This window comes from Nansenia antarctica, assembly GCF_963989245.1.
Source record: "Nansenia antarctica genome assembly, chromosome: 2".
In the NCBI taxonomy this organism is placed as follows: domain Eukaryota; kingdom Metazoa; phylum Chordata; class Actinopteri; order Argentiniformes; family Microstomatidae; genus Nansenia; species Nansenia antarctica.
The window spans coordinates 79,703,281-79,716,428 of record NC_137675.1 but is presented as its reverse complement, the minus strand read 5'-3'; the positions used below and the strand labels follow the sequence as shown (position 1 = coordinate 79,716,428).

General features: G+C 46.1%; 1 protein-coding gene across 1 annotated transcript; it reads right to left on the bottom strand.

Moving 5' to 3' along the window:
* Positions 1-2,649: 2,649 nt before the first annotated feature.
* On the bottom strand, positions 2,650-6,141 carry LOC308150697 (dual specificity protein phosphatase 3-like; the record flags this gene model as incomplete). The annotated part of the gene is made up of 3 exons (XM_080523501.1): positions 2,650-2,858; positions 3,195-3,427; positions 5,960-6,141. 3 exons carry the CDS (start codon positions 6,139-6,141, stop codon positions 2,650-2,652), a joined length of 624 nt encoding a protein of 207 aa, XP_080379627.1.
* Positions 6,142-13,148: the final 7,007 nt, after the last annotated feature.

The following is a 13,148-nucleotide window of genomic DNA, read 5'->3' as shown; positions in this document are numbered from 1 at the left end:
ACATTCTGTTGGTAGCCCTGCTGTGGCTGTGTATGTTATTGAAAACCTGCTCCCACATTGGCCATCTGTGGATAACCTTGGCCAGTATGATATTTCACACCAGGCAATTGCACACTGACTCAAATAACACTAAATGGTTAATAATCTTGAAACACACGGCCCTTGTACAGCAGGTGTTTCCTTAACTATAATCTCAGACTTGCTTGTGTAATGTATCTGATTAAATGATGTTCAATGTTTATTGCCATGTTTGAAGTGTTAAGTTTAACCAGCTGATTCTGGTCTCACATGGTTGTAGCTGACTAACTCCCCCTGCTGGTCAATAGCTGCTATGACACTTTAGATTACGTAAATACCATCAGTCCAACCGCGGCCACTGCAGTACTAAACAGCAACACAGCAAACAGCAGTAAACACGCTCAGGGGGGTATTCCATCAACGTTGATAATGGAAAATCCAGGCTTATTTTTTTTTTATAACTCTCGCGAGATCTATAACAATATGCTTGGATATTTTGATAATTCTCACGAGACTTATCAGAATAAGCCTGGATCTTCCTTTAGCGTTGTTGATGGAATACCCCCCTGGTGTACTACAGAAGAGTAGACTCAACACAGAGAAGAAGTAGGTGAACTTTTTCTCTGGCTCCTCTAGTTGTTAAGTTCCTTTTCTTTTTTTTGCAATTGTCTTTTTATTCAACAATAAGAACAATAATACAACAATTCAACATCAACAAAAACAACCAAAAGAAAAACATTAAAAGGAAAATAAAAAGCTACTGCTGTCATGTCTCAAGTCTGTGTCAATTGCCATAGAGTCCACTTCATCCATTTGTTGTCCATCTGTGGTCCTAAAAGTCGTAGTCTGTGAGTCAGTCTTTCCATAACATGGATTTCCCCCACCGTGTCTACCCATTGGGCCTGGTTAAGTTCCTTTTCTAATGTTAACACACACAAAAAAGCACAGGAGCTTCATACAGGTGTTAACTGTTTATTATTAAATGTATGAAAAGAGAGGTCACAATCACACGTGTTGTTGGAGATCAAGTGCACTTCCTTGATGAGCAGTGTGCTGCAGGCGAGCTGTTTGATTGGCTGAGAGAAGAGAACCGATACAGTACTGTATGTACACAACACTCTGAATATGACTCAACAATAGAGGACAACAATGTGTGGTCAACAAGATTAAAACACTTAACATTCTCTGTGATTTCTGTCACATTTCTGCCCCTTGTGTATCAATACATACACAAGGGGACCATATATAATAGCACAGTTAATATGCACGTTTTTTTTTTAAGATGAAATTAAGATACTATTCCACAATCATAAGAGACACGTTGCATTCGTATGGTAAGGGAAGACACATACAGTATTTGACATTTTGGCAGTGCTATTTGGCGTGATGTCACAAGGTCTGTGTATGTGGCAGTCAGAAGCTGTGGAATTTCACTTCACAGAGTTGGACATTCCGTTGCACGAGTGCATTTGTGACAGCAGCTGGTGAAACTGGGAACAAGTCACCAACCAATCAAAATGTTCAGACTTTTATTCTGAAAAATGTAAATACATTTCAGCGTTGTTGAAAATCAATGACACACTCGCTAGTCGAGCCAAAATATTGCAATGCAATGGATTCGGTGAGTACTCCCCACTACTACCTAATTAGTGTAGAATAGTGGGGATTACTCACCGAATCCATTGCATTGCAATGTTTTAGCTTGACTAGCGAGTGTGCCATTGATTTTCAACATTGACACGTTGACGTTCGTTTACATTTTTCAGAATAAAAGTCTGAACATTAAATCAGTTTCCGACTTGTTCCTGGTTTCACCAGCTGCTGTCACGTTACCTAATACAAGTGCTTAATAAAGAAATAAAGAACTATCACAGCCAAACGACCTACTTCGTAAATGTAAACAGCTGGTCATTTAACCTCAAAACCCTAAAACACTCAAATGGAATGGGAGGAGGAACCTTTTCGTGAAGTAGAAAAACTCCAACCCTAATAACCATTTAATGGTTTCCTAGAAATAACCTAGTCCTACTAACCTAATCCACACATAGAGGGCTGAATAGATTGGCAGTGTGACTGTTCGAACTGGGTCAAGGTCAGATAGAGGGAGGATGGGAGAGATAGGAGGGATGGAGGGAGGGAAGGTGGGTGGGAGGGCGGGATGGAGGGAGGGAAGGAAGGTGGGTGGGAGGGATGGAGGAGGGAGGGATGGAGGGAGGGAAGGTGAAACTCATCTCTGCTGAAAGAAGAGGTTCCTTCGCTTCACTCATTTACACTCATTCACACTTATCTGAGAATACACCAAAGTACAATTCATGCTTGAGCCAGCTAGCAGAACATGAATGGCAGTGAGTGAGTGTTTCTCTGTGTGCTTTAACAAGTGCACAGCAGGGACCTCACAGGTGTCTTGGGTACCTATACACACTTGCACTTGTCTGCATACTTAGAAATATCACTAGGCAGTAGTTGTACATAGTAATTTCTGTAAGTTTTCCTCACTGGAGTGAAAACCCCCAGAACCACCCATACTGAGCTGGATGGAATTCTCCATGGAAGATTCCGGTTCCAGAACTGTATCATTGTTCCAGAACCCTCACTGGTTCCAGAAGTGCTGCATCATGTTCTAGAAGCCCATCACTGGTTCCAGAACCTCCCCTCAGCCGCCAGGCTCTCGTTGAGGCGACACAGCTGGCGCAGGAAGCCGTCGTTGGGGCCGATCTCTCTCTTCTCCCTCACCGTGGCGAGGGCGGTGCGCACGTCCATCCTGTGGCGCAGCATCAGGTAGGCGATGACCAGCGAGGGGGCGCGACTGTAGCCTTCTCTGCAGTGGACGTACACTCTACCTGGGAGAGGGGGGGGGGGGGGACACCAGAGAGACCAGGGTCAGCTGCATTAAACTTTTTGGGTTTTGGTCTTATTTGGTGATGTTTAAGATCACTTTTCTATCCAAAATGTATCTTATTCATCAATTACTGCTCTGGCTCTCTGCATTTCACTGTTCACTGAGATTTCCAGGTCCAATCCATACAAAGGAACAGAGTCAGTGTGCTAGTTGTAAGTGTGTGTGTGTGTGTGTGTGTTATTGTATGTGTGTGTGTGTGTGTGTATGCGTATGCATGCGAGTGTGTATATGTATGCATGTGAGTGTGTGCATGTGAGTACGGAGCACGCTTCCTTACCCTTCCCGTCCTTGTGAGCCAGGGCCTTCTCGATGAAGTCCGCCCCTTCCTCGAAGTACACGCTGAGGTCAAAGTGGTCGGTGTCGCTGGCCGGCATGCCGTGGTACGTGATGCCCGTGCCGGCGTAGAACTCTGCGTTGGTGTTGACGTGCATGAAGGAGTTGCCCTCCGCCGCGTTCAGGACGTGTGTGACACGCAGGCGCCTCAGACGCATCACGTTCATCGCCACGAAGCTGCACGGCACAGGTACGACAGCAAGTATAGAGCGACTGTACGTACTCAACAAAGACCCTGCGACATACCAGCGTCATGTCCAGGGAGTTGTAGCCTACTTGTACATCAAGCCGCCTCACGCTACGGAAGCAGGAGATATGCTCCTGCCCCCCTAAGGACCATTAGGCTCGAGAACCGTCAGTTGAGTTCTCACGGCTACTTACTTGCACTCAACAAACACTTTATTAGGAACACCGTTCAGGTGGTGTAATGGTGTGGGGGAATGTTTTTTGGGAACACTTTGGGCCTGTTAATACCAATCCAATACCAATCATCACTTGAGTGCCACAGACTATTTGAGTATTGTTGCTATACGAGTGACCGTGTGCATCCTTTCATGGCTAAAATGTACCCATCTCCTAATTGGCTACTTCCAGCATGATAATGCACGATGTCACAAAGCACAAGTCGTCTCAAACTGGTTTCATGAACATGACAATGAGTTCAGTGTTCTTCAGTGGCTTTCCCAGTCACCGGAACTAAATCCAATAGAACACCTTTGGGATGTGGTAGAACGGGAAATTCACAGCTTGAAAGTGCACCTGAAAATTCAAGGAATTGCGTGATCAGCAATCATGGACCAGAGTCTTAAAGGAATGTTTCCAACATCTTATGGAATCAATGCCACGAATAATATAGGCTGTTTTGAGAGCAAAGGGTGGCCCTACCCAGTATTAGTATAGTGTTCCTAATAAAATTCTCAAGTGAGTGTATGTTTCACTTCCCAGTAGAATACAGGGATAAATCAAGTATTTTTTATTTAATGTAATATAAATGGGTGTATTCCAAATATCACCTGATCCAACATACTCTACTCCGCAGGAGCATGGGAACATACAGTAACTGCAAGGGAGGCTGCTGGAGGGAGAAACCGGAGGACAGGCTCATTGTAATGCATGGCACTGAATGAGGTACGCTATCAGTGTTTCATTTCTACCTCCACCAGCCTCCCCATAGCGACTGGCTGCAAATGGGTGCGTTGCAAATGACACCCTATCCAACACACTCTAAACAGAAGTGTATTGTCTGTATTTAAGTGTTTAAGATGAAAAAAATAATGAAAGTATGGTATGAGGACCCCAGGAAGCTACTGCATATTTGCTGTATCTAATGGTGGATCCAAATAAACAAACAAACAAACAAACAAACAGGGCAACATGTACAACACCTGGATTATGACGGTGCAGGCTGACAGAACACAGGGCTTTAAGGGGGAAATAATTCTAAAATCCATCTTCAGTGATACGTAAAATGGGTTTCCTATTTTTCTGTGGGCAGAAATGTAACTATTTATAGGATGTAGTAGACACATTGTACTGAGGTAGGCTGATGTAACGTCCACTTAAGAGAGAGGTCTCCAACTGTGAAGGCTTAGAATCACATCACACAGCCACACAAAGGCGGTGTGTGTATGTGTGTGTGTGTGTGTGTGTGTGTCTGTGTGTGTGTGTGTGTGTGTGTGTGTGTGTGTATGCATGCGTGTGTCTGTTTTTCTCTCTGCACGCCTTCACTCTCTCCTCCACTTCACCCTTTCTCCCTCCTAAGATAACAGCTGAAGGACTGTGCTCTGTCTATTATTAATGCCACCTTCAGGGAGAATGAGAATAGCTTCAGTGCTGAGAGAGATGCAGTCCTGTCTGTCTGGTGCACAGCCTACATGCAGATTACACAGCCGTGATGAGTCACAAAGGGCCGGCATCAAGGCTTCTGTTACGTAACTCCTGTGGTTTATTACCCCGGCCCCTCAAGCTCTTCTCTGACAATGTTGTTTTGGTTTTGTTGGCTAGATGAGAGAGTGAACTTACTCTCAAGAAAGTGATAATTAACTTGTGTGCGTGTGGGTGGATGGGTGTGGGTGTGGGTGTGTCTGTGTGGGTGTGTCTGTGTGTATGGGGTGTGGGTGTGGGGGTGTGTGGGGGTGGGGGTGTGTCTGTGTGTGTGTGTGTGTGTGTGTGTGTGTGTGTGTCCACCCATATTATATTCAAATATGTAAAGGATGGGGGAGATGTTGTGCTTGACACTGAGCGATGGAGTGTGCATGCCCTCAAAGTTATTCTAATTGGATTTGTTTATCAAGGGAATAAAAGCCCCTTTTCCAGTCTAGTTTAAACTGTTCTGTCTGTCTCCCACTCTCTCTTGTTCCATATTATGTAATAATATACCACATGAATTAATTAAGTAATTAATCAATCAATTAACAGCATAGGAATTAATCAATCGCTTCAGCATAGCTTTGTCAATAAACAGCTGGCAAAAAAAAGAAAGAAATGATAAACCACACATAGGTCATACGTGGTCCCACTGGAGGACTACTTCATATTTCTACAGCAATCTTGGTCGCGTAACATTCATTCGACAGCACCACTATCATATTGCAAAGCCTATGGGTGACTGCGTGCGTAGTCTAGTAGTAGTTCAATGAAAACAACCTCAAATGTGTCTAATAATTAATAACACAACTGCTTGAGATACAGAAAGATAGCAGGACTCACGCGTTTCCGACGAAGATTCGGGGGAACACCTCGTTGAAGTGTTTCGACGGTAAGCTGTAGTAACCGCTCCCGTTCGCCAGCAGGTCGTTCAGCTGTTGCACGGACACACAGAAGTCTGCTGCCATGTCGCCTCGCGCTGCTGACACCGTCGGCTGGACCACCGGGGTGGGTTTGTTCTCCATGCCGGCGCTCGGCTGTCCAAACGTGGCGAACAAGTGTCGGTTTACAGCGCGCGGCGGACAGAGGTGGAGTAGGGTGGTACGGCGCGCGCACGTCCTCCGAGCGCGAGGGTCCCAATGTTTTGAAAACGCACGCACACACACACCCCTCTCGATCTCGCCGAAGTGTAGGCTACAATATTCCAGTGGACTTGACGACTGTACACGCAATGCAAACCACCCCAACATGTTAACCTCATAATTAGCTATTAGATCCATGCAGGGTCGTTGAAAGATACTAGACTGTTGATTCATAATTGGCATAAATGTAAACACTTCTTTGAGAGAAAAATAAATGACCATAATTTCTCACACAAGGTCGTCGTCCTTCTGTATTGACGTTTTCTGTTATGAGGTCCAATTAGCAGACCCCTTTTTACTCATCGCTACAGTTGCAGTGTTACTTTAACTAAAAAACGTACACTAAAAATAAAATGACCAAAAGGACAGTGCAAATCTCTAATGCAAACAATTTAATGGTTGGTGGGGTTTATTCCTCATAGGCCCAAAAAAATGTGGAGACTCTATTGAGAGTGTTTTCAACATCCATATGTTGAAATTCTACAAAAAATGTACATCTATGAAATAAATTTCAGTCTAGGTCCAGGAAACCAGCCCATTAATAATAGATATTAAATCACTTTCCCAGTTCAAGGAGTAAGAACTGTAGGGTTTAAAAGGAGGCCCAAAAAAAATGTCAACGGCATTTGGGTATAAGGAATTAGAAAGGGGGGTGATTTTTTTGTCTTCGAAATGAATAAAAATAGTGGAAATACCACCGCACATCCGTGATCAGACTTTGCTAAGGTGCTGGAACTGAAGAGTATGAATAGAGTGCAAAATAACAGCATCCGCACACTCAAACACCTTTTTTTTCATTGCGAGCTTTCGGTAAAAAAAAAAAGGGGAAAAGGGAATAACAGGGGTGTGTGTGGGGGCTGGGGTGTGGAGGAGATGATGAACTCGTGAACTAATCCTCGTCCTCTGCGGAGAGCTCACAGCAGCAGATCACAAAACTCCTGGCCTTCACTGCTCCTCTGAAGAAGGCACGCATTCCCTTCTTCTTTTTCTTCTCATCTTTGCCTGACAAGCAGATGAAAAGATGTGACTTCTCATATATTAAGTGGAGAGTGGATTCATTACATGCCAGAGGAATGACTGTCTGCAAAGACAAACCATCCAGTCAAAACATGATGTTTTCCAGTGAAGACATTACCACCAGATATACTCACTCTTAGAGAGAGGGTCCACAACCATCTCCACCTCTGGCTGGTCTGAACTATCTCTATCCACGATTCTCACACTGGACTGTCAATGGAAGTCAAGGAGACTTCAATTGTGATCATTCACTATCAATATTCTCTGTTGGGGGGAAGGTGATGTATGGAGTATGTAAATGAAAATATGTCAATTTAAAAACAGGATGAAATATTGATGTAACTTATGTTAATTTTATGAAGGTACATAGTATAGGCTTGACTTACCTTTATGCCAGTGACCTGATTCTTCCCCTGAGACCCTGTTTTGAGCCTGGTTGAATCAGCTTCCTCCGTCTGGTTGATGTGGCTCTCTGCAATGTTGGTGTCTCTAATAGGGCATTCCCACTGGTAGGCCTTCAGTGCTTTAATAAGCTCAACTGTTAGAGCATTAATGAGCCACAGGCTTTTATTCACCAAGGCAGAATGAATATCCTCCAGTGAACCAGCAGCCGACAGTATGGTTGAGTGGATGTTGGTGGCCATCAGGTCCAGCGCAGCCTTTGGGGTGGGGTCATCCCTGTCCACAATCACGACCTCAGGATCCCTACTTAGAAGATCGTGGGTCATGTGAATGACCTTCAGGGAGAGGACATTGAGGTCTGTGTGGGTAAAAACTTGGGGTTCGAAGGGATTCCCAACATTCGGACTCATCCGCACCAATAGGTGAGGGACAAGGTCATCCAGCTGACCAATGTCAAAGTCCCTCTTAGTTGGTAGTGTTGGGATCTGCTCAGCTGCTCTAAATGAGCCAATGGAGCTGGTGGCGGAACCCAGGCTGGATACTGGGGGGGACTCAGCTATAAGCTTGTTGACCTCCCTGGCCACCGTAGTTCTGATGACATGGCAGACCTCCCTGCTGCCACGACTCAGAGCATTCCTGAGGGCATCGGGGGAGCCCATGCACCCCTCCAGTTCCCTTCGGAGGGAGCTCACTATCCTCGCGCTGGATGGCCGCGAGTAGTGTACTTGAAGCTCCTTAGTGGTGTCCAAAGCGGACGCTACATTGTCGTCACCAGACACGTTCTGTAGGACGGACACCACCATATCCATGGCAACGTCGGACAGTGGTGGTGTCGCTGGCGTTGTCGTGTCTGAGGGAGAGCCGTCTGACTCAGACTCTGGCTTGACCCCCTGTAGAAGTTTGGTGATGAGGTCAATCACAACATCGGGCGTGTTGTGCAGACTAGTCGCCTGGTCACCCCCCATCGTACTCATCGCCTTTTTGATCGCCTGACACATTTCGGCAGCATCTGACGGGTCCATGTTGACGACGGCCTCACAGGCTCTGTCACACACGTGGCCAGTAATGGAATTGCTTGTTTTTGCTGTTGGTGTATCCAGGGCCAGAGTTGCCATGACCAATAGAGGACACAGCCTCTGCACCAGCTCATACTGGTGTTCCAGGTCCTCAGAGAGCTTGGTCTCGCTGGTGTGATGCTCAGGGAGGCCCAGGCCCTGGAGAAGCAGCTTCATGGCTAGTTTACCAACCACCCCGTCTAGAAGTTGGTATGTGGGACTGGAGACCCTGAGCTGCTCATCACTGGCGGTGGAGGGGCAAGAAGGCTCCTCCTGCTTATGAGGCCTTCTGTGTGGGAGACTACCCTCAGCAGAATGCTCCTCCACTGCAACTTCAAGGACAATCACATCTGCGTTGTTGGTGTGGGGTCCAATGAGAAGTGTCTGATAAGAAGGGTCCGTCAATTGTTGTTGTAAAATGTATTTCTCTGTTTTCAGGCTTTGGGCCCCGTCTGAGCCATATGTATCCTCCAGGAGAGACAGGACACATTCCGACAGTGGATCACAGAACTCCTGGAGCTCCAGTCCACTCTCACCCTCACAGGGGGTGAGCCTGCAGCTGACCTGAGAGCTGGAACACAATGTCAGCTCTCTCTTTGACTCCATCTTGTCCTGGAGATTGGGGTAAAGCACCTCAACGATGGAGTCAGTGAGCTGCTGGTCTGACAAAGCAGAGACATCCCCACCCAGGCCCTGTAACACAGCCTCCTCCTGGCTCTTCCTCAAGATCTCCTTCACTGCCTCACTCAGGTCAGAGGTTGATGCAGCACGCCCAGTAGGTGGCGCCAGAGGAACATAAATGGCCTTTTGGCTGCCATCTACACAGGACTTTACAGCATGGATGGCTGCAAGCAGAGTGGAGCCCTGAGGTGATGTGAGAGAGAGGGAGGAGGGCTCAGATGTAGTCCCAACAGAGATGCAAGGCAACGTCTCGTTGGATGAGGAAGAGGAGGAGTGGCCAGGGGAGTGATGTTGAACCAGGAGCGCCGCATCCAACATGGGTGATGAAGACAGTACCCTCTCCGTGGTAAAAACAGAGATGACTTCATCCAGGGTGAAATCCACCCTTGTAGGAGTTGGGCTGTCTCTGGTGGAGGTAGCGGAGTTTACCCTATAAGGGAGGATGTCCGTAAGGCTGTCTTTGGTGTGAACGGAGCTGCCTCTCATGGGAGATGAGGAGGCCTTAATAGGAGTAGGCGAGGTGCTGCGAGGAGTTGAAGACTCCTTAACCTTCACATCCAACACTGACCCCTGCACTATGGTGTCTGACTTGCAGATGACACTGTAGACCAGCCCCTCTGCCCTCTCAAAGACGGAGGGGAGAGACACCTCCGAGGACACGTCTGGTGTGGCTCTCTCTGTCTGGCTGTCCTGATCGGGGCTGAGGCGTGGGGAGGCCTCTGTAGAGGGCTGGCCCGGGCTGAGAGAGATGGCGGCGGTGGCTGGGTCCGATGGATCGCTGGCGGGGAGGATGCTCTCCGAGGACTTGGTCCCTCTCCGCCAAGCGTACTCAGCCAGAGCAGGGGTGAGGTGACCTCTGACCTCGTCCACTAAAGAGCACTTTATGCTGCCAACGAGAGTCAGCAGATCCTTAACGGTAAACTGTGATATACGAAGAGGTTTGTAAACAGCATAGAGGACAGAAGAAGAGGTTTGTAAACAGCATAGAGGACAGAAGAAGAGGTTTGTAAACAGCATAGAGGACAGAAGAAGAGGTTTGTAAACAGCATAGAGGACAGAAGAAGAGGTTTGTAAACAGCATAGAACACAGAACAAGATGTGTATAAACAACATAGAAGTACAGAGGAGAGGTAAACAAAAACAACATAGAGGCACAGTGGAGAGGTAAACAAAAACAACATTCATTACAACTGCAGTGACAGATACCTGTATGGATCAATACATTTCCCAATCATTGAACACAAATGAAAACTCCCAACACAAGACATTCAACTCATATCTAAATGTCAGTTAAATTACAATTGATGAATGAATATTTGATCCCAATAATATCCACAACACTGGCTTTTGGTATCTGTGGCAGATAATGTGTTAAATACTGTACAGAATCTCCTAGACATGTTATGCCTTCCAGAAACGCTTATGTCAGCCATAGGCTTATGGAGTGAAACTAAGCAGTTTTGGGCTCCTATTCTCAGCAGAGCCAACACAGCCACCTGGAAAAGTCTCTCTGGCCTCCAAAGAGAGTGAGAGTCGGGATCACGTTAACGACAGAATGACTTACCACAGACGCATGTCTGGTAGAGGGGGCTGAGCTGACAGCCTCAGCAGGAAAGGCAGTCCCTGGCAGGTAGGTCATGACAGAAGGAATCCTGGATGTCTGGAGGAACTCAGAGACCAGTTGACTGGTGGAAGAAGCGTCTGGGTCCTGAGGTCTCTGTGTGGGATAGAAGAGGGGAAGAGAGTCAAAATAAGAAAGAGAGAGAGAGAGGGAGGAAGGGAGCGACGAGAGAGAGCGTGTGTGTGTGTGTGAGAGAGAGAATCAGAAAAAGAGAGAGCAAGAATGAAAGAGAGAATGAAAGAGAGGAAGTGAGAGAGGAGGCAATACTGTAGAAACAGAGAAAGAACAGAAGGACAGGTAAACTATACACCGATAGAAATGTAGCGTGATCCAACTAGTGATCAGTATCAGTGGTGAGTGGCGTCTCCTTACCTGTCCGACCAGAGCCCAGGGGATCCTCCGCTCCAGCCTCCTCTCCCTGCACACCTCCCTCTCCAGCTCCTCCAGCTTGAGACGCAGCCTCACCTGCTACGCCTGGAGAGAGGAAGAACACAATAACATATGTGACAGGGTCTGGTGAAAAAGTCCCCAAGTAGGGCAATGTCATTTGAAAATTAGTTAAGATATCCTTATTTGAATGAACACCTCAAACCAAGTACCGGAGAAAAAATCGCTCTTAATCAACAAACAGACTCGTTTGCTACCATCACGTTGGTAGCTAGCTAGCAGCTAAGAAAGAACATCGCTACGAACGTCTAACTGCATGTTTAGCACATCACAACATGCTGATATAACATACACATGCTAAAAACACATAACTACAGGTAAATAGATGATCACACAGTCCTTGCTTTGGAACACGTCCTAAAACGTACGTTTGTTTATAAGCCATGTATCTATCTAGGATTTGTGAATCCTATTCACAAATTCAAAGTATTTAGTGATCTTAAAACTGTTGTTTGTCATATTGCCATGTGGACCTTTTTCACCAGACCGTGTCACATATGGCGATGTCAGCGGAAGGCTCACAATCACATAGGCAGAGTTGTTCAGGTTACTCTCATTGAGTGGGCATTTCAAAGAGAGACCTGGAGAAACTAGGTTGTATGTTTTAAAATAACATATCACTACATAATGCATCTCTTGCAGCCCCAAGATAACATGGGAAACTCAGCCTATATTGTTCACACTAGAAGGGATGTCAAATCTGACAGTTCAGGATATGAGATTCCATCTTCCTTACCAGTTCAGCCACATAGAGGTTCTTATCGTCCCTCAGTTCCTTCTGAAACCTTCACACACAACAGAACATACACCATTATACAACAGTTAGTTCCAACCCAGCAATTTGATTGGACAAGAGGCATTCCATGAGGGCTTATATACAGCCTTTAACTATATGTATCACTCCGCTGCACAGGTGTTCTATTACATTACCGTTAATTAGGCTAGGTTGCATTAAAGGTTGCATCAGATACAACTTTGACTTCAAACTTTGATGTTAACTCGTCAGAATCACACATGCCACCAAAGCGACAGTCAACAGACTCTTATGTCACTGGTTGCAACTGGTTGGAAACGTACAGATAAATGTACATGATACAAAATAGCTAGCCTGCGGTAACGTGAAACTACAGGAACATGTTTGTGTTCAGGGTGCTTGGCAACAGTCCAGTTCAAGTTCAAGAGCAAGTTCAGTTGCGGAACTATTTGTGTTGGTGGAGCCAAATAAATGATTAAATACACAAACAAATCATAATCTGTTGTTGCTTATTACTGTTAACTAATAAATGGCGCTTGTAGAACTGTTGTATAGGCCTGCGGCCTTGTACCTACAGCCGAATCACAGCCGTGCTGTGCTTGTGTGATATTGCTTAATTATAACATCTCTCTGCTTCCCTACTGCTAGAGAACCTACAGAAGAACCCAGAGCCTACCAGAAGATGGCCAGCTGTCACTGACAGTATGGTTCAATACTTGGTGATTATATACTATGTGGAAAGGAAATTCGGGTTGAAAAGTGAGACTCACCTCATCCTGAAAGATTTCCGTCCCTTGGCGATAAGCCAGTCTCTCATGTCCACCGCGGAGATGTTGGCTGAAACGCCTCCCTTCTCCTGCAGCAGCAGAAACTGCCTCAGCAGCCGCTTCTACAAGACAGAGAGAGGGGGGAG